The sequence below is a fragment of the Triturus cristatus genome, chromosome 5_1, assembly GCF_964204655.1.
Source record: "Triturus cristatus chromosome 5_1, aTriCri1.1, whole genome shotgun sequence".
NCBI lineage: Eukaryota > Metazoa > Chordata > Amphibia > Caudata > Salamandridae > Triturus > Triturus cristatus.
This window is the reverse complement of record NC_140587.1, coordinates 297,954,750-297,975,673: the sequence shown is the minus strand read 5'-3', so window position 1 is coordinate 297,975,673 and position 20,924 is coordinate 297,954,750. Positions and strand designations below refer to the sequence as shown.

Genomic DNA, 20,924 nt, shown 5'->3' with positions numbered 1-20,924 from the left:
TGATTGGCTGTTGCTTTGGTCTCCTGAGAATCCTGAGAAGGTTCCTTCCGCTCCTCCCTCAGGCGGCTCGGGAATCAGTGGTTTGTGCGCTTATCCTGTCCCGCTTTATGTAGGGATTCCTGCCTACGCCCTTAATAAACTGCAAATGATCCAGAATGCTGGCTGCCCGCCTTCTGGGTGGGATCGCTCCTAGGGAGAGTGTGCGCGGCTACCTTCGCTCCCTACATTGGCTTCCGGTCAAGGCGCGTGTGGTGTTTAAATCCCTCACCATCGCCCATTGGGCACTTCATGGGCAAGGCCCTGGCTATTTGCAGAAACGCTTCTCCTTCTACGTCCCGGGGAGGTCTCTGCGCTCCTCATCCCATAGGCTGATGAAGATTCCTGGTTTCCAGCGGCACCGCCTGGGGGGCAATTCCTTGGCCGTGCTTGCGGCCCGTGCCTGGAATACGCTTCCCCTGTCACTCCGCAGTGTGGAAGATATGGGGGTTTTCAAAAAACTGCTAAAACTCATCTTTTCAGCTAAAGTTTGGTTATGCTCTGTTTTCCCTTGGGTCGCGCCGGGACACTCCTTGGAGTAGCTGCGCGTGTTATAAGTTTAAGTTTAAATTTAAATAATTGGAGCTTGAGAATTTCTTCACAATTTCAAAGACCTCCTTGACCCTGATCTTAGCCCCAGTGATTGCATTTTCAGTGTGGCCCTTGCTTCTCTAATTAGCTTCTTATATTTTCTTATGGCTGTAACATAATTTATTTTACTGCCTACAACGTAGTCAGTCAGCCAAATACCACAAAGTATAAGCCTGTAAGTGTTCTTCCTAACACATGACTTTCTCTCATGTCTCCCCTCCAACCCAGTGTGATACGCTGCCCTCCTACTGTGTCTCCTTCACCAAACACAGTCACTTCAATTCTCCTAACCAACCTCATCTTTATCCTTTTACCAATTCCTCCTGTAATCTCTCATGCACATTTTCATCAAGATGGTATTTGTGTCAGGGACAGGAGCAACAAATTAACTCAACCAAGTGAAATTAACATGGACTTAGCTCTTTTCTGATTACAGAGAGTTAGTGAATGATCAGCTGTCAGTGGTTCATGGGTGCAGGGAAATTGTAAATTGTGTGTAGATCATGAGTGAATAGTTATGAGTGCTTCATGAGGGTGGGCTCTTATTGATGGCAAGGGACATTGTAAAGTGGCAGAGGTCCTGGCCCTGGCCTCTGAGAAATCACATTTGTTTTTGTTGTAGATTTTCATATAGCGTGAACCCGACTCAAAGGTATCAGAGCACTTTACATGAGCACCAGTTGCATTACAGACGGGCACATTCATTTTCTTAGGCACAGGGAGATTAGGTGATTTGCCCAGAATCACAGGGTGTTGAGCGTCCCTGCCGAGACTCAAAACCGGTTCCTCAGCTTCGAGGTTGACCGCTCTGGCCATTAGGCTACATCCCCTCCCCTTGGCAGCACCTAGACATCCAGGTTTGAGGGGGAAAGGAAAATATATATGAGATTGACAAAGGATGGAAAAAGGAGAGGGAAAGAAAGGTTTCAAAGCACACCACAAGGTAGGAATACCTACTTTACTGCTAAAAAGTCTTCATCTTGTTCTATGCCCCATATTTCTTTTCTCTTTAGGGTTATCCCTTATGTTCCCTCTCTGATCTTATGCCCAATGTCCAGATATCTGGCAGACACCTACTTGCCACATCTGTTCCCCAAAACACCAGTATCCAAAACAAAGCTTTTACTGAAACTTATGGACTCGACCTTAGTGTCCGGGTTAATTACAGGTCCATTGCCAAAGATTGCTTTATGGCCCAGGTACCGAAAGAATAGCCTACCAACAATGATAGGAAGTCTATGGAAACTGAAGAGCAAACATGAGAGGGAAGATCTTTGTAGTGGTTTGCAAAACATTATATGCATTGAAGATTCCACAAATGATGATTGTACAATCCAGATTCAATAACACTGAATATCAGCAAGACTCGCTGTTCACTGTGCCCTAGAACTAAACCTGCACCCTCCTGGCAAGGGCTAGATAGGCGAAAACCGGTCTTAGGTGGCTAGCGTTCATGTTCGCTGAGAGTCTGGCTAGGCAGTTTGAACTGGACTGTTCCTATTGGAACAGGACTATGGTTGGTTTGCATAAAGCTGTTTTCCTGTCTGAGGTGGCATGGAGGGCAAAAAAGGATTGACTGGGATAAGGTCCGGAGTAATTACCAGTGGCTGAGATTAATTCAAACATTCCCCCATCATGTTTTTCTATTCTTCAATGTGATGCCCTAAGTGTGACAGGTATGCCCATGCATAGGTCTCGTGCTCACTGTGCCATAGAACACATGCTGGCCCTTGCTGACAAGGCCCAAACAGCACAAAACTGGTTTGCATTGTTTGTGGTCTCATTCAGAGGGGACCTGGACTGTTCCTATCAGAGGTAGGAGGGTGAGCAAAACAACAATGAATAATTACCAGTGGCTGAGAGCAATTCAAGCTTTCAACACACCACATTGTAGTTTACACAATCTGGATTTCTAAGAGCGACATCTGTGCCCATGTGTGGCCCAAATAAGCTGAAACTGGTATGAGGTTGCTTGTGTTCCTGTTTAGAGTGGACCTGGCCTGACAGTTCAGGTTGAACTGTTCCTATTAGAGCAGGACCAAGGCTGATTTGCCCATGGCTGGTTCTTGTCTGAGGTGACATGGTGGGCAAAACAACACCAAGGAGCAGGATGCAGCCTTGAGTAATTATGAGTGACTGACATTCATTCAAGCATTCCACCCATCACTTTTTTGTATTCCTCAACAACGCTAAACCCAGTACAAACTTAATCAAAGTAATGGCAAATATGAGATCTCATGATGATGTTTATTTATTGAAAGTTGTGATAAAAGGACAATGCTATGTGAGCTATAAATAAGGGGGAGCTAGAGACAAACCAATTGCACTTAAACAATTCTCTTTTGACACTTTTCCTGAAAAAGTTTTAATTTGGCTCTACCTAAGAGTGTGCAAATGTGTGTGATTTGTTTTCATAGAATTATGCAAACATTTGGGAAAATTACACCAAATTATGAGTAAATACATGAAGTGCCATCATGCAAATCGTCATTTTGGGCTATATTTTGGCGTGAAATGTGACCTTGTGTCAAATATTGACACACATACACCTAACACACTTAAAAAATAGCATTAAAAACGGAAGTGCTGTGAGCAACAGCTTTTCACATTCTGGCTATTTGTGTTGTTCTGAGTGCTTGTGGTAAAATATTGCTGCGAACGGTGCATAGTTACGCGATGTGCTGTAATAATATATGTTTGGGAAATTTGAGTACAAAGTGTAATATGAAATTCCAAAAATTAAACAAATTATACCTGCCTAATTTACATTTTGGATGGGCTAGGCCTTCCCTGAGGCTTGGGGCAGGGACTTCTATAGTCTAGATTCCTGGACTCCCAGGGATCTACCAGCATGCTTCTTCCGCTTGGAGGTTCTTAGGGGATGAGTTTGCCATTGCTGAGTACCGGTTGATGTTAGTTACATAGTTGGTGGTCAGGTTCTGAAAGTATCCTGTGCTTTTAATCCATTTGCCTTCATTCACACGCATAGAACTTTGAATTGTTTATCTTGATATCCACTAGGAATCAGTGGGATAGTTCCAAGGCTAGTGTTATGTGTTTGTGGTGCTGCAGATACAAATATATTCTGGTTGCTTAATTCGGGAGCCTTTGAAACCTATCAACGAGCCTCTTTGGGAGGTGCCATGAAAGATGTTGCACACATTTCAGAGCCTGTCACAAGGGCTCATGTGGTAATCAGCTCAAAGGAGGGGAAGAACTCTCCGGCGTATCTAGAGAGACAGATGACCTTGAGCACACACTTCCAATAAAAATGCTAACATTGCACAGCCGCAGTTTACCTAACCTCAGCGTCAAGACTGCAAAACACGATTGGAGCACACCTTTGAAACTCGCGCACCACATCCAATTCTTCCCACATGGGAAACCTTCCAACTTCATCTCTCGACCACAGATGCATGGCTCAGATTGCTACTGAATGGACAAGGCAGCAGCAGTGAGAAGATGCCTCACCATTGGCAATTGCATGCTATGTACATACAAAATAACATAACACCTACAGATGCTATACAACTATCTCTGCATCATCTGTTCAATACACTAAAGCCTACATTCTCTAAATTCGCACATCTACCATAAACCCCACACCACCATCTACAGCTTACAAATTCAGCAGCACATCATCTACAGACATAGGGCCCGATTCACAGAACTAACTTAAGACAAAATCCTAAACTTACTACTTTTGGTATTCACAGAAGTTAGGATTTTGTCTTAAATTTGTCTTAAGACAAACGTAAGACAGACTTAAGACAGTCTTAAGTTAGGATTTTGTCTTAAGTTTGTCTTAAGTCTGTCTTAAGTCTGTCTTAAGTTTGTCTTAAGGTTGTCTTAAGTCTGTCTTAAGTCAGTCTTAAGTCTGTCTTGAATTTGTCTTAAGACAAACTTAAGACAAAATCCTAATTTCTGTGAATACCAAAAGTAGTGAGGTTAGGGTTTTGTCTTAAGTTAGTTCTGTGAATCGGCCCCATAACCTCTACACAATCTACCACTACCTACATTGCGCCAAGATGCCTTTTTGGTAGATGCGTGCTTTACAAAATATATTAACATAACCTACATCGTTCACCAAGTCCAAACCCTACACCTTACACCACCATCTACATCCAACACTGATACTAGCCACCTAGTTCTTGCAGCCCTATGCCCTATAGTCTACAACGAAGCACTATCACATACATCATAAACTAGCAGCATCTACTAACATGGCCAACTATACCATACACCACATTATACGTCTGACACCAAAACCGAGGCCCTGCACCCTACACCACCACATAAACTCAACTCTTGCACCACCTCCATTCTTCTACATCATCTATGCATCCTTCTACACTGTTCAGTGCACACACTCCATCACAACAGAACACTACATAACCCCGTCCTACACCAAATACACCCTACATCACCTACATACTGCATATGTACACCCTACACCAACACGCACAAGCTAAACCTAATTTTATCTGCACCTACACAAGCTGCCTTCCCTACACTCTACCCAACCTACAAGAAGACTTACATTCCATATTCGACACCACCAACCCATTTGTAATACTTCCACATTTCTTTACCACCCATATGACACATTGACACCTTCAACCCCCATGCCTTGCACCTGCAGCCACTTACACCCTACTTACCCATCTACACCACAGCTGACCACCAACAATGTATAGAGTAAACACACCCCATAATCATGTAGTCTAAATCCATTACATGCATTATCATCCAGCACTGTTCCCACCTCCAATGACACCTACATCTCAGCTGTGCTGGAAACACGGGCATATTTAGAATAACTGGCGCATCCCTGCATATCAGCAGGATTGCACCAGTTATTGTGCGCCACAGCTCCGCCACCATGGATGCGCCGCATTTACAATGCGGTGCACCATGGGGCAAAAACGGCACAGATGCGTGACGCATCTGTGCCGTAAAAGTGGCGCATTGCTGGAGTTGCGTCGCAAGCGCTACGAAGCTCCAGCAATCCGCTGGGGGGCCCTATCTTGTTAATGCTGCGTCAATCCTTACGTCTGCTTCAGGCAGGCGCAGGGTTTTGACGCAGCATGGGCCGAAAAGGGACTGAGTGAAATCTTGTAGATTTCACTCAGCCACTTTTAGGAGGCGTTCCTGCGCCGGAACGCCCCCGCGCAGGAACACCTACATGTGGCGCAGGGCTTTACAACGTGACGCATCTCCCAGATGCGTCACGTTGTAAGTACCCCGCACATGTCGCAGGATTTGCACCGCCGCTGCGTCACAAAAGTGACGCAACGGCGGCGTAAATGAGGCGCAAGGGGCTTGTAAATCTGCCCCACAGTTTTTAAGACCACATAAATGCACCCTGTTTAAATCTCCCTGGTGGGCTAATCGTAGGCAAATGCACAATCTGCACAATTTGCTTTTGTAAAATTACATGACGTTTTCAGGGAAATTACGCAAAGTTATGCTAAATACAAAACCGGCATTTGCCGCTATATTTTAGCTCAAAATGCACCCATGCATCGGTCTCTCGCATTTTGGCTGTTCATGTTGTTCGTTCCTGTGTGATTGCAGTAAATTTTGCTGTGAAGGTTGTGCACTTACCGATGTGGCGTAATAGCATAATTTCAGGAATTGTGCGTAACAAGCTTGGCATGAAATGATATGAGATCACGCCTGCGCATTTTGCTCAGGCCATGCGAACAGCCTTGTTGCATTTGATGTCGCCCGTGCAGACTTTCACTGGCCCTTTTCAAGGCTCTGCCCCAGCCCTGCGAGGGCCTGTCTTGTTATAAAATTATATCCAGGATTGAGCGAGGTTCGGATGTTATCAGACAGGAGTCCGCTGGGACACATAACAGCTTGGAGGCTGCTCTGCAAGGAGCTCTGAAAAGTAATGGCTTTGGCCTTCTTCACCTCGTGAGCACATTCGGCGACATTAGGTTATTTCATAGCAGCAGCAAGGGAAGCTAAACTTCTTGGAAAATACTGCATGATTAACACCCGCCAAGGTTTTGTCTGATTAGCTTCAAACCCCAACCACAGACCTTATCAGAAGCCTCGCTATATAGAACATTATGGGCCGGATTTACAAGCCCCTTGCGCTGCCAGTACGTCATTTTTTGTGGCGCACTGGCAGCACGTTTCCCTGCCCCATATTTACAAGGACAGGAACCCTGCGTGACTTTTTCTGTTCTTGTAAATACGGGCCCTTTACGCGCAGCACTTTGCGTGAAAGGGGCGTTCCATGGGTGTTGCTGTGGGTGTTCCCACGCAACACCCATGGAGCAAGACACATTTCCAGATTTACAGGGAATCGTAAACCTGGAAATATATCAGTATGTTACGGCACCCTGAGGGTAGCGTAGCGAGGCGCAACGAGGAGAAATGTTTTCATTTCTCCTAGTTTTTTTCCTCTTTCAATGCGTGCTGCATTCTACAGCACGAATACGTGACGTTACAATGCAATCAAAATGATTGCGGAACGTAACATCGCAGTTTTTACAACGCAAGTCGCTACAACGACTTGCGCTGGATTTAGGAATAGTATGATTTACTATTACAACACCAGTCTACGTACAGTAGGGAAGGTGTTGGAATAGTAAATCATACTATTCCTAAGGTTAGAGCGCCATCCAGCGCAAGTCGTTGTAACGACTTGCGTTGTAATACCCGCGATGTAAAGGCATTGCGATGCAATGGCCGCGTGGTAATGGATGTTTCCCCTACAACACACAATGAAAGAGAAAAATGCCTGTAGTGAATGTTTTCGTGCAGGAAGGTGCCCCTTCCTGCACAAAAACAAACTCCCCATGACGCAGGCATCCTTGCACCATGGTGCAAGGGTGCCTGCGCCGGCACATGGCAGCTGTTTATGCGCCAGGAATGCGACATATCATTGTAAATATGTTGCATTCCTGTGCTCTGAAAGTGCCGCAGCGTGGTGAAGCTAAACGGCTTGCGGTGCCGCGCTGCAATTCTTTCTTGTAGATCTGCCTCAATGGGTGCAGATGAGAAACAGCTGCTAGAAGTGTAAGATGAATATATTTCTTGTAAACTGAGTTTTTCAATGACGCTGGGGCACAGGGGAACTCAGCATATGCCATTTAAGCACATAAACTATATTAAAAGGACTACAGGAATTATTTTGACGCCATCATTTCTGAATATCTGTTTCCTTACATCTCCCGTAGGGTAAAGTGGAAGCAGAGTTCCATTTAGTCACTGCTGAGGAGGCCGAGAAGAGTCCTGTGGGCCGCGCCCGGAAAGAGCCAGAACCCCTGGAGAAGCCCAAGTAAGTAGAAGCCGCACCATAGAGAGGATTTGAATGAATAGGCTGAATTCGCTGCTCAGTGGAACTAATGCCATATTTGTTTTTGTTCTGTATTTTTTATTTGTGGAGCATGATTCTGAACAAAAACAAGTAATTTGGCCATGGACAAGGGCTCGGTGTAATCTTCAATCACATATAGAGGGCCGACCAGTATCAAATCAAATCAAACAGGACCTATAAAGTGCGGCTAATCACCATTGAGGGCATCCAGGCGCTGAGAGCCCTGCTGCTTAGGAAGGGTTCAGTTGAACAGCCAGGTTTTAAGTCCTTTCCTGAATTCCAGCAGAGAGGATGAGGTCCGGAGGTGAAGGGGGAGATCATTCCAGGACTTCGCAGTGAGGTCGGAAAAGGAGTGTCCTCCACTGTTGCTTCGGCGGATGCATGGGGTGTGAGCGAGGAAGAGGGAGGTGGAGGACAGTTGGTGAAAAGTTCAAGCTGTGGTTGTATCTGCTGGTCCTCAGTTGTGTAGGGCTTTGTAGGTGTGGATCAGCATCTTGAATTGACATTTCTTCTGAATGGGGAGCCAGTGGAGCTTCTTGAGGTGGGGGTGACGTGGGTCCACTTAGGGTGGCCGGGAATGAGTCTGTTACTGAATTTTGTATCATCTGCAGTCTCTTCAGGAAGTGTGAGGTGATTCCTAGGGAGCGTGCATTGCTGTAGTCCAGCTGGCTGGTGACGCGGGTTTGAGTGACGGTTTGTCTGGTGTTAATGGGGAGCCATTTTAAGATCTTACGGAGCATGCGAAAAGTTAGGAAGCAGAAGGAGGATATTGCATTGCTCTGGCTTTTCATGGTCTGTTGGAGTTGGTGAGGTTCCTAGTTAGGAAGGCCACTAGGAGTCATTCCACAGGGAGGTGTTGTTTCCGAAGATCAGCACTTAGTTTTGTCTGTTTTGAGTTTTAGGCAGTTTCTTTCATCCAGTCAGCGATGCTTTTCATGCACCTTCAGCAGTTGGTCATCATGGTGGAGGAGTTTTCAGATAGTGAGATGATGAGCTGGGTGTTTTCGGCATAGGATATGATTTTTAGTCCATGGGTTCTGCTGATGATGGCCAAGGGAGGCATGTAGGTGTTGAACAGTGTGGGACTGAGGGATGACCCTTGAAGGATGCTGCAGATGATGTTTTAGGTTCCGAGGTGTAAAGTAGTAGGTGGATTTTCTGGGTCCTTCCGTTGAGGAAAAAGGCAATCCATTTGAGGCCATCTCCTTGGATTCCAAAGTGGAGAAGTCTCTTGATAAGGGTGTGGTGGGATATAGTGTCAAATGCTGCTGAGAGATTGAGGAGTATCGGAGCAGCTCTTTCTCCCTGGTCAAGGAGTGTGTATTCGGTGGCAGTGACCAGGGTGGTTTCGGTGCTGTGGCTGGTGCGGAATCTAGATTAGGTGGTGTCCAGAAAATTGATGTAACAAGGTAATCCGTGAGTTAGCGGTGGATGGCATTTTCGAGGACTTCGGTGGGAAAGGGGAGCAGAGTGATGGGATGGTAGTTCTTGAGTAGGCTGGGGTCGGCGGATGGTTTCTTGAGAAGGGGTTTGCATGTTTCCATTCTTCGGGGAAGTTGGCCTTGGTGATGAATGTGTTGAATGGCGATGAGCTCGTTGTGGATCACCTTGCTCCCGAATTTGAAGATGTGGTGGGGACAGGGATCTCTCGGCGCTCCTCAGTGAACGGAGTTAATGATGGCTGTGTTGTTAAATGTGGTGAGCTGGTCCCAGTTGGTGATCAGACGGTTGGGGTTTGCAACTGTGGAAGCGAGGACGATGAGGATGTCAACCGCAGTGTGTTGGGGTTCTTTTGTAGAGGGTGGAGTTCTTGACATGGAAGAAGTCCATCAGGGTATCTCAAAGTTACTGGGAAGGGGTAATTATGTTTTCAGTGGCTGAGGGATTGGAGAACACGCTGGCAATGTTGACTGGTTCTTTTCATCGGTTAGAACTGGCTTGATGCGGTTGGCAAGGGCACTCATTTTCATTTCTTTCAGAAGTTGGTGGAGTTGGTTAAGGGATGCCTTGAATGTGGCTATGTCTGTGGGATCCTTTCTGATGCGCCATTTCACATGGATTACACATGTCGGAAATATTCAAAAACAAATTTGTTTTCACAGGGAAAATATGTTCCTTCATGAAAAATGTGTCTACACCTCCTCAAGAAACATGGAGGTGTTCACATCCCATTCCCATTCTGCAAAAGACATACTCCAGTTCTTCACACTAGTCACTTTTCAAGGGTTGGAAAGGTCCTGTGAAACAATTGCGTTTCCCACAAACTTTGAGCATGTGGATATTCAGCAACATTTTGCTGCTTTGTCTTACAGAAACAGCACCCATAGCCAGCCTTACTCAAATATTTGCTCCAATGGAAACTCAGCAAAATTGGTGGACTTTCAAAAGGTTTAACAGAGGGCAACGTTTTCTCCTGATCAATTTCTTTGAATCTTGTACAGGAAATCTATGCATGTTACACAGTTATTTGGGTATCCACGTTTCAATTGCACGTGCAAAAAACTTTGCAAAAAGGTCCATTTAATAGGAAATCTGTGAAGTCTTCAAGGGTGCCAGCATTGTATAACAGATGGTTGTTAGCTACATTCAAGACATTGAAAGTGTACAACTCTTTAAAATGTTGGGCCTTTATGCCACATAAGCAAATTTGTTCTGCAGGTGTATTTTTATAAAAGTTGTGCAACGGCAATGCACAGCCTTTTACAGCTGCTTGTACTGCATGAGACAGAAGATTGGTAAAACATTGAGCTATCTTTGTTGCCTATTTCGGCTCAAGCTGTGTAAGGTTAGAATTTTAATAATTTGATGTTCATAAAGATCCTACTGTGACTCAAGTAGAAAACAAAATGGTGTTATGTTATGTTATGTTAATTGTTTGTAAAGCGCTCAAATCACCCTGGGGCATCTCGGCGCTGCATAATAGACTAACAGTCCCATAGAGCAGAAAACCGACGAGAAGGACTAAATGGATCAGAATAAGAAGGTTTTTAGTTTTTTTTTTAAATAGCTCGAAACTGGGAATGGATCTTATCGCAGAAGGCAACTGATTCCAATATTTAGGAGCCAGATGTGAGAAGGATCTACCTCCCGTTCTTGAGAGACGGAAACGAGGAACTGACAGTAGACCCTGAGAGCTCGATCTGAGACTCCGTGAGGGGGTATATTTAAACAATTTTTTTTGTAGGTAGAGGGGCCCCCTTTCGTTATAGGCATTGTAGGTGAAACAACAGATCTTGAAAAAAGACCTCTTTTTTACCGTAAGCCAATGAAGTTCTCTGAGCAGCGGTAGAGATGGAGTTCCTGCAGGGCGATTTAAAATCAACCTTGCAGCGGTGTTCTGCACTACCTGCAGCTTGGCTAGGAGGGTCTCACCTACTTCTGCCATCAAGGCGTTACCATAGTCCAGACGGCTCGTGACCAAAACCTGTACTAAGGTCCTACGATGGTTGTTAGGGATAAACGGGAGAATTTTCCTCAAAAGCCGTAAACTATAGTAACAGGCAGCGGATGTGTTGTTGATATGTTCTTTCATTGACAGAGCCCTGTCGATTCTTATTCCCAGATCATTGACTGAGTTCTTAGGGGTGGGGGCAACACCCAGTTGGGTGGGCCACCAGTCCCTGGTCCAGACCTCTGCTGCTCTACCGAGTAGCATGATCTCAGATTTGTCTGGATTTAGTTGAAGATAGTTGGTCATCATCCAGTCATAGATCACCTTTAGGCCACTGGCAAAGCGGATTTTTTCCAACTCTAAATTATCTCCAATAGCGAACATGAGCTGCGTATCATCTGCATATGAGATGATATCAAAGCCCAACGGTTCTACTATCTTCGCCAAAGGAGACATATAGATATTAAAGAGGGTCGGGCTTAAGCAGGAGCCCTGCGGGACACCTCTTATTAAGGGCATTTTCGGCGAGGAGTGAGGCCCCACCGTGACTGTTTGAGATCTTTCAGACAGGAAGTGCTTTAACCACTTCAGGGCCCTTCCCTTAATGTTCCCCGCGATTAATCTCTCTGCCAGCTTTTTATGCGAGATGGTATCGAAAGCTGCGGAGAGATCTAAGAGAATCAGTATTGCTGAACCCCCTGCGTCAACTGTTTGTCTGAGTGAGTCAGTTACTGCTAATACCGCTGTTTCGGTGCTGAAGCCTTTCCGAAAGCCCGATTGTGAAGGGTCTAAAATACCATTCCTTTCAAGATAGGTGCAAAGTTGTTTATTTACAATACCTTCTAATTGTTTCCCCAGTAATGGTAATAGGGAGATGGGGCGATAATTTGAAAGAACGGATGGGTCAGCTGAAGGTTTCTTTATGATAGGCCGGACAATTGCCTCTTTCCAAGCCGTAGGGATAATACCCGTGGTTAAGGAGGAATTGAAAATATCTGTAATAGCTGGAGCACAGCTAGTGGCTAAGAGTGCCATCGTTTTTGGGGGGCACAAGTCATTGGGGGAGCCTGATTTTGCTTTTGATAGGCCATTTGTAACCTCTTCAATAGTGGCCAATTCAAACTGCTCCAAGCAGGCCTCCTTGGCTGTTGATACTTCACCTGTGGGTTCAGACAACAGATCTGGGACTGAAGAGATCTCTGGTGGAAAGTTGTTATAGATTAAGGATATCTTATCCCTAAAAAATAATGCTAGCGAGTCACAGAGATCTTGGGATTCAATAGGCGTTTGCGCGCATACTCTAGGGGATGTAAAGTCTTTGACTATGGCGAACAGTACTTTAGAAGAATTACTGGCTTGTTCTATTTGATTTATAATTAAGGCACGTTTTGCTTCTTTCAAGTTTCGATGGTAGGTGGCCAGGGATTGTCTAAATAAAAGTCTAGATTGACATTCCTTATTAGTCCTCCAAAGTCTCTCCAGACGCCTGCAGTTAGCTTTTTCCTTTTTAAGCTCCTCTATGTACCAGGGGCTGGAGGTTCGCCTTATACCTACGCTTTGTTTGGATGGAATAACTTTATCAAACGCACTATGGAGAGCCGTTTTCAGATCTTCCAGTTTTTTGGAGGGGTCACCAGAGTTAATTTCCCCAGGAGACGAGAAGGCGTTGTTAAAAGCCTCTACGGATAGATTTCGCCACATTCTATATTGTCCCGGGTGTACCCTCTTCTGGAAGTTCCCTTTTTTTTTTACCAAACCTTATTGGAGGCAAAAGAAATCAGAGAGTGGTCCGACCAAGTCAAAGGGAGGGGGGGGGGTACATTTCAAGTGGTCATCGTTAGAAAAAACTAGATCCAAAAGGTGACCGGCCTGATGAGTAGGGCCCACCACCCGCTGAGTTAGACCAATTGAGTTCAATGCCGAGATCAGTTTATCCACTTCAGGATTAGAAAGATCTTCAGCGTGAAAATTAAAATCTCCAAGAAGGAGGAAGGTATTGGACGCCACTACATGCAGAGCTATAAGTTCAACCAAAAGATTTGCAAAGTTGGCTTTCGTACCAGGAGGTCGATACAGTAAGGCGCCCTGCCAAGTGCTGGTAGCGGATTCAGTAACCTTAAAAATTCCTAGTTCCAGTGTCTGAACACCACCATTTAATAGTTGCCAAATTAGGTGTCCAACTAAATTTAAAAGCTGAACATTCGCTTACCTTGAGAACCTTGGATCGGTCAGCTGCTGAAGGTCTATTGAAAGCCTTGGCATTTGCAGTGTGTGAGGATAGCTCCTTTTAAGTTCTCACCTAAGGCAGAGCACATGCACAGTCGCTTGCGAGAGATATTGTTTACAACAAAGGGTTTGAAGTCCGCCTGTTGCTTACAATTCATTGGTTTCATTGTCATTCTTATTTACTACCTTCTAATTGGATAGCGCCTGCCAGCTTCACATCCTCTTCTTCCGTGCGGAGCACGGACCAGCACAGATTGCTTTATCCTGATTACTGTCCTATCACTGCTCCTGCTGGGTTTGAGATACTATTTTCTTCTTTCTTCCTCTCCCAGGCCCACCATGTTCCGTGTTGTGTCTTTCCTACTACCCCCTTCCCTCCTGTTGTCCATGTTGCTTCTTCCCACCCTTTCTTTGTCTGTTTTGCCCCCTGTGCGTATTTTCTAACTTTTAACCAAGCTGTACAGCAACCACGCTGCTCTACAACATGGCTAAAAGACATAGGCAAAGCCAATAGGCGAGACCTATTAGCTTTGCCATCGCTCATTAATATTAGCAGTCATGTCAACAATTATGCGTGCATGTGTTTTCGTGTTGAATTTAAATTTCAGCTCTAATAAATCAATGTATCTGGATCTAATGAAAAGCTTTTTTCTTCCGCAGCGATTAAGGATTCAATATTCAAATTTGAATAGTGGCGGTTTTAGATAGTATTTCTAAACACTGGAACAATTTGCTTAACCCACTGTTGTGTGTGGATAATGACACTGCCCATTCAGGCCCTAAAGCGTTTAACTTAAATATATCCAACACGTCACGGCAATATATTTCCAAATTACTGATTTGTCACAGGGAAGAGGAGCAGGGTGGAATCACCTCTGCTTTTGATTTGTTTCACCCTGCGAGCAAATCAGACCATGAAGCAATGCAGACAAATCTATTGTGACAAAGTGACACGCGGCCTGGACGCGGGCGGCCATATTCCCTTCGGAGCCGAGCACAGCAGATAATTACATTGGCTTCAATTGAATAATGATGGCAGCTTAGATCGCTGTGACATTTCGTCTCAGTGGTGCTGTGCAGAAAAACATTTTATATTTTCCAATTAATTGCAGGACTTTGCCAGGAGACACATAAAAAGCAGGCTTTTTTTCAGTGTAGTTTATTCTAGACATGTACGCTCCTTGAAAAAAACCTTGTTCAGAATTGTTTTGAGCCCTTAAATGAAAGAACTGGCAAAAAAAATGCTGTGATGATAGAAAATTCTAGATGGCAATTAACAGAATCAGACTTTGTAGAATTTTCTGATTGTAAATTGAATTTACGGTGTTGACAAAAAAACAGCACTGTAGCAGGTTTTCCACAATCAGATTTCTAGGGTTTGAGTAGAGCTTGGGTGGACGAGATTGACTGTTTGACTGTATTTCAAAATGCACTGTACATTGGCAGACTCGTGCGTCTGCAGGTATTCACAAACATTTTGAAGACTGCCTCCCACTGTTAATGCTTGTAAAACTCCTACTGTCAAACACAGAAGTATGTAAAAATAAAGTTCAAATAAAACGTTACATATGCAAATGCACAATTATCTTCGATTTGGTAATGGGAAATCTGCATGAGTAAATGTTGCCCAGTAGTCATAGATTGCAATGGCCATTCCTGGGATTCTTCGCGAATCTCCATATAAGTTGAAAAATCTACGTCAAATGTGAGAGTAAAACTACTGGAAAAGAGTACCAATTTTATGAGCCCTGATTGTGAGTCATTCTCAGTAGACTAAACGATAACTTAAATTCAATTTTGTTTGCATGACTATGCGCTTGTGGGACTTACCGTGGTTATGGTCTCCTCCCTCTTTATCCTGTCTGTCAGTATCACAGACAGCATGGTTTCCATCAGTGCATTTTGGGGTCACTTTATTGATGAGACAATGGTACCTCCCACCATCTTACTCTAAATTTTCAAATAGCATGAACTGGTTAATGACATCTGAGGATAAGGTAGGGGCATAACTTGCTACTTTTGCGGGGAATTTAATAGAAGGTACAGTATCCATCCTGTCATATGTGGGAAAATCTTTAGACAAGTGGCTTTAAAAAATACCATGCAAACTCAAACGATATCAGTAATATTACAGAAATGTGCATTTTTGCAAGAAAATTGTCACCATTATAATTGTGGTACCAAAAGTCCCAATGAAAGTTACAATTTTGGTCAAAACATTTTTGGGGTGATCTTTCAACGTGTTCAAGAGCCAGTTTCTTTGCTAACCCCTACCTTTATCTGTTCTTCCCCTGCAGCCGCCCGGACACATCCTTCTCGTGGTTCATCAATCCTTTCAAGTGCCTCTATCATCTGATCTGGAAGAATTACAAGAAGTACATCATCATTGCGCTGCTGCTGATCATCCTCACCCTCTTCCTCGCCCTTTTGATTTACACTCTGCCAGGGGCCATCAGCAACCGGATTTTAGGATTATGAAAATACTCCTTCTTCACTTTTCCAACACTCAAAGGAGCAGAAGAACTCCAGTACTCAAATCAACAAAGTCAGGCATTGATCAAGGAAATTGTCGATGCTGAAGTCCTACAGCAATCACATCAGTGCTTAATTTGTAAAAAAAAGGGCTCTAGTCGGGAGGCCTCTGCAGCTTCCACCACCCATTGCCACTGCCAGCGTTGTCAATGACATTAACTACACAACTACTAACCAGCACACTGCTACCAGTTTGACTATTCAGACTAGTTAAGGCCCCCAAAGCTGTAAAAATAGCTTGGGCGGCAGGTATTAGTTGTTTTTGATGCCTACTGAATTAATAAACAATTGCTGTTCTGCTCATCTCTAAATTATACAAACAGCGCCACCGTGTGGCAGTTGTGGTAAGTGCAAGTGTTGATAATTAAGTGCTGGTGCCAATAATTAAGTGCCGAACACCACAAAGCACTGGCTCAAATTAATCAGTGAATCACATATGTGCTGCCTATAAAGGCACACTGATTGAAACAGATAATTATTCTAGAAATGTGCCAAAAAATAAAAGAGCAATGCATGTAGCTTGTTTTTTATACCTTGATTCAGTGTCTTGATTCACATTGAAAGTACAGGTGTTGGCGGAAGCAATGAAGACAAGGAAATGACACATTCCTCTTACAAGCATGACGCTGTCATCCTTGTAGATCACACTGTGCTGGTACTCTAAGTATTATTGTTACTCGTGTCTGTGTCTCAGTCTTTTCACTGTGAAAGTCAAATTCCACAGAGAAGGGAAAACCATAAGACAAACCGAGATCACAAAAATGAGAGGGGAATGCTGGGGCTTGAGGCTGTCTGGAATCCTCATGCCATGTCCAGAAATGCATGTCAGAGCATCTTCACCTGTAGTCTCACTAACCCTGTTCACAAACACAATAAAACATGTGGTGCTAGGCAACAGACCGCCATCTCTCTTTCACTAATAAAAAATAAATGTAATACATAGAATTGGCAATTTGGAGACATTTCCCCTAAATTAGCATTAAGGCCAATAACCAGTGTTAATGGTCAAATGTGGATTCTGAGATGAGCATGCAATATCTCTGCATCCTCTTGGAACAACACGTTTGGTAGAATCTGAACCCAATGTAAATCACATTGGGGAATACAGTCGTAAATCAAGGCACAACACTACTTTCTACTATCATTCCTGAGGGGGCAACTCAGAATAGTGCACACAGATGTTACCACATCTTTCAGTATCAAAAAAATTGGTGTGGTATTACCAGAAGTCCTTGGAATTAAAGCGTCTACTTTCGTGAACCAGCAATAGTCACGCCTGCGTAGACTATTGAAGTAAAATAAACATTCTGAAATTCAGTTATACTTTTAGTTTCTAATCTAGCAGGCTTACAACATACTACTGTATGCTGTAGTCATAAGATTGACGTGTTACCTATTTGCATTATTGCTGTCTAAAGTATCAAAATGTGACGCTAGTTGCCCCATTACTGTGATCTTTTTTTTATTAAAATGTCTTAAAACAAGAAGCCTTTAAGACATTTTATTGTGCTTTCCACAATGATTTATGCTCACCATTCCTGTCCTTTTATTTGATTACCAAGTGAATTTAAATTGAACGACAGTTATATTAAAAAAGGATAGCTCTGCGTTTTACCACCAAAGATGCATTATTTATTTGGTCTCATACAGTACCGGCAGCGTCAAGTTGTGATGCAAAAGAATACTAGAATAATCTAAGCATGCTATTTTGATATAGCGCTTCATGCTCCGCCTGTCATTTCTATACACTGTACAAACAAGATGCTAACATTGACTGCTTTATACTACTGAATGTAGCTACCTCGGAGGGATGGAAGGTCTAGTCTGCCTCAATGGGGTTTGAACATGTGATCTGGAGATCACTGCAGATGTTGGTGGTGGCGGCAAGGTCAGCTCGTTGAGCCATCAGCCACCGGAGAACCAGAGAGGTATTGGTAAGGGAATCTGCTGGTCAACTCACATTACCTACAAATGGAGTAATATAGAAAGAGGAAACAGTAAGATCTGTTGAAGAGGGCATCAAGGACCCAACGCTCACTCTGGAAGAGGCATGGGAGAGTTAGCCGCACTGGGCTTTCACTAACTGTCCTGGAACTTACAATGTTACGCACAAGTATGGTTCCCAAGTACAATGTATTGAAGACTGAAGGGTGCGGTCAAGAAGATCAGGGTAAGGAAACATTTATTTGTCTAAAAAGAGAACACTCAACTATGTGACTCACAGAGACACCCATACTGCTAGACGCAGACAGCGGTATATGCAAGAATGTATATAATAGGTACATAGAGTCCTAAGCAATAGAAGTTAGAGAAGAAAGAAAAAGAAGAGGCAGTAGCTCCTTATGTGATGTGTGCAGATTGAGACACCTGGTTGACTTGTTTCTATTTATCACAAAATATCTTAAACGTCCATATAACTTTGCACAGTATGGTGAATGCATGCAGCCAGGCTATTGGCTACAGTGTTCAGGACACACCAAGTGGATGCCAAACTATTTCAGTACAATTGAAATATACTAATAAGGCCATCTCATATATCAATCATCATGGTCTATGGAAGAGACATCAAAGAAATAAAGACGATAATGATAAACATAATCCCCCCACATTAAAATTGATCCCATGAAACATGTATCTGATTTCGTAACTAGCATGTCAAGGCAAGGGCCTTAATATACAATTAGCATGTCATTAGCCTCTTTCCACTACTACGCTGAGGAGATGCACACAATCGCGAGAGGTCATACTCATCGACAGATCCAGACCCAAAACGCTCATTTGCTGATCTTTTGGGCAATATACTGGCCTCAGCTGCTCTTTTACTTGCTCAGAGATTGACACATCTCTGTAATCTGACATATTCCATGCCCTGATGCAGCCTACGGACGGTGTGGCAATGTATCTGGCTGATTACCTGATGGATAGCTGGCTTGTACCCAAGCCGTCTTAGAAACCTTCAACTGCCCGATAAATCCTTATAGGAATATCACTTCACCACCACCCCACTCACGGCTGTAATCTATTGTGTGTGAATAATCTGCTAATTGGGGGACGCATGCAAATGTTACATATAGGATTTTTTGAATAATCCAATTAAGGGCACACAGCGCTGCTCTATTCGTACTAGACATTTCGCCTTAGTACTGGGTCTGTATAAATAACATGCAGGTAATCAATATGCACACTCTACACCTTAGTGAGTACAAGAAACTTAAAATCATACCATTTAGTTCTTCAATTTCACAATGTATACACGTAAAACACGACCATTTTACACATTGTAGGATATCAGATGGACAATAAACAGTTTACATTTTTTACAGAAGTATGGTCATCTGGTGTGAGGTTTGTAATAAATGCTGTCAGGTTACGTTCACAGAATGAAAACACTGAAAACAGTTTTACACAATCCTCGAATAAAAGTTTTAAATGTTAAGCAACTGGAGAGTGACTTTAAGCTCTAGTCTGATGACATGTTTACAGCCATGTTTACAGCCGCCATGTTTACAGTCTGCTATGATCTGCTTTTTATTCAGTGAAACGCAGAAGTTTGCTAAAGCTCAGCAACGGTGGCTCTAATTACACCAGTAAGCCCTCTTTGGGGCAAAGTAGTGACATTGTAATACACATGCATTTATTTGACATTAAAAGACATAAAACTGTGTGTTAGTAGCCCAATTTCGCTACTCATTGTCAAAATGTTATTTTCTTATTCTGTATTTCTTGCTTAATGTATGAAGTGTTTACTCTTTGTATTTCTATAATCAGGTAAAAACTAGGAATAATGTTTCCATTTGGTCTATAAAGATGCTGTCAGTATGTAACCAGCCTTCATTTAAAATGTACACACAAAATTCTGTAAAAACATTTAAAATGTACACATAAACTGCTTTGAAATATTTTTGTGTCTTCAGTCAGTGTTGATAGAAACGGATAGCCGCTTTCATTGTAAATTATTGTATGTTGAGGTGCAAACTCTATGGTTTTGACTCCTTCTTGTCTACTAAGAAAAGATGATCCAGCCTGCTCCAATAAAGGTACCTAAGACTGCCTGAGAAGTTCTTGCATTGACCATGAAAAGTATAACATCTCTGTTGGGAAGAGTTTGGCCTGTCCTGTTAAAGATATGGCAGCCCTGCTGAGAAAAAAGTGACATGGCAGCCCTGCTAAGTGGAGTTCTTTTTTATAAAAGTGCTGAAATATGAGCTACATTGAAATGTTGAAGATATGAGCATATTGTACTAAATATATGTTAAATGACTCAAAAGTGTTGGTGCTATCCTATTAAATGTATAGTGGCCCGGTTCAGAAGAGTTGGGTCCATTCTATCAAATGTATGGCAACTGAGTTCAGCAGAGTTGGGCCCATCCTATTAAGTGTATGGCAGCTGGGCTCAGAAGGTTAGTGCCTGTCCTATTAAAGATATGAAGGCCCTTCTGAGAAAGGTTGGACCTGATCTATTATAGATCTATCAGCCCTGCATAGAAGAGTTGGGCTTGTCTTATTACATATATATCAGCCCGGCTCAAAAAAGATGGCCCGTCCTATTTAAGGCATGGCAGCCCTGCTGGGAAAAGTTGTGCATGATCTATTAAAAGCGTGGTAGCCAGGGCCGGACTGCCTACCGGGCGTTTTGGCTTGCTGCCGAGCTGGGGGCTGATGTCACTGCGGCGGGGGCTAATTGTGTTGATGGAGACCTGCGTGTGCTTCGAAATAAACACAGCAAAACGAATTTCGTTCAGCACACGCAGGTACCCTTCAACTAAATCAGCCCCCAGCTCGGCAGCATGCCAAAACGCCCGGTAGGCAGTC

General features: G+C 43.5%; 1 protein-coding gene across 2 annotated transcripts in view; it reads left to right on the top strand.

The window, feature by feature from the left end:
• FER1L6 (fer-1 like family member 6) overlaps positions 1–20,012 on the top strand; it is a 974,281-nt gene extending 954,269 nt beyond the window's left edge. For both annotated transcript variants that reach the window (XM_085604988.1, XM_085604987.1), the window contains exons 40-41: positions 7,824–7,924; positions 15,878–20,012. In XM_085604988.1, coding sequence (XP_085461114.1) covers positions 7,824–7,924; positions 15,878–16,058 — 282 coding nt within the window. In that variant the 3' untranslated portion in view covers positions 16,059–20,012. The remainder of the gene's footprint in view (positions 1–7,823; positions 7,925–15,877) is intronic.
• Positions 20,013–20,924: the final 912 nt, after the last annotated feature.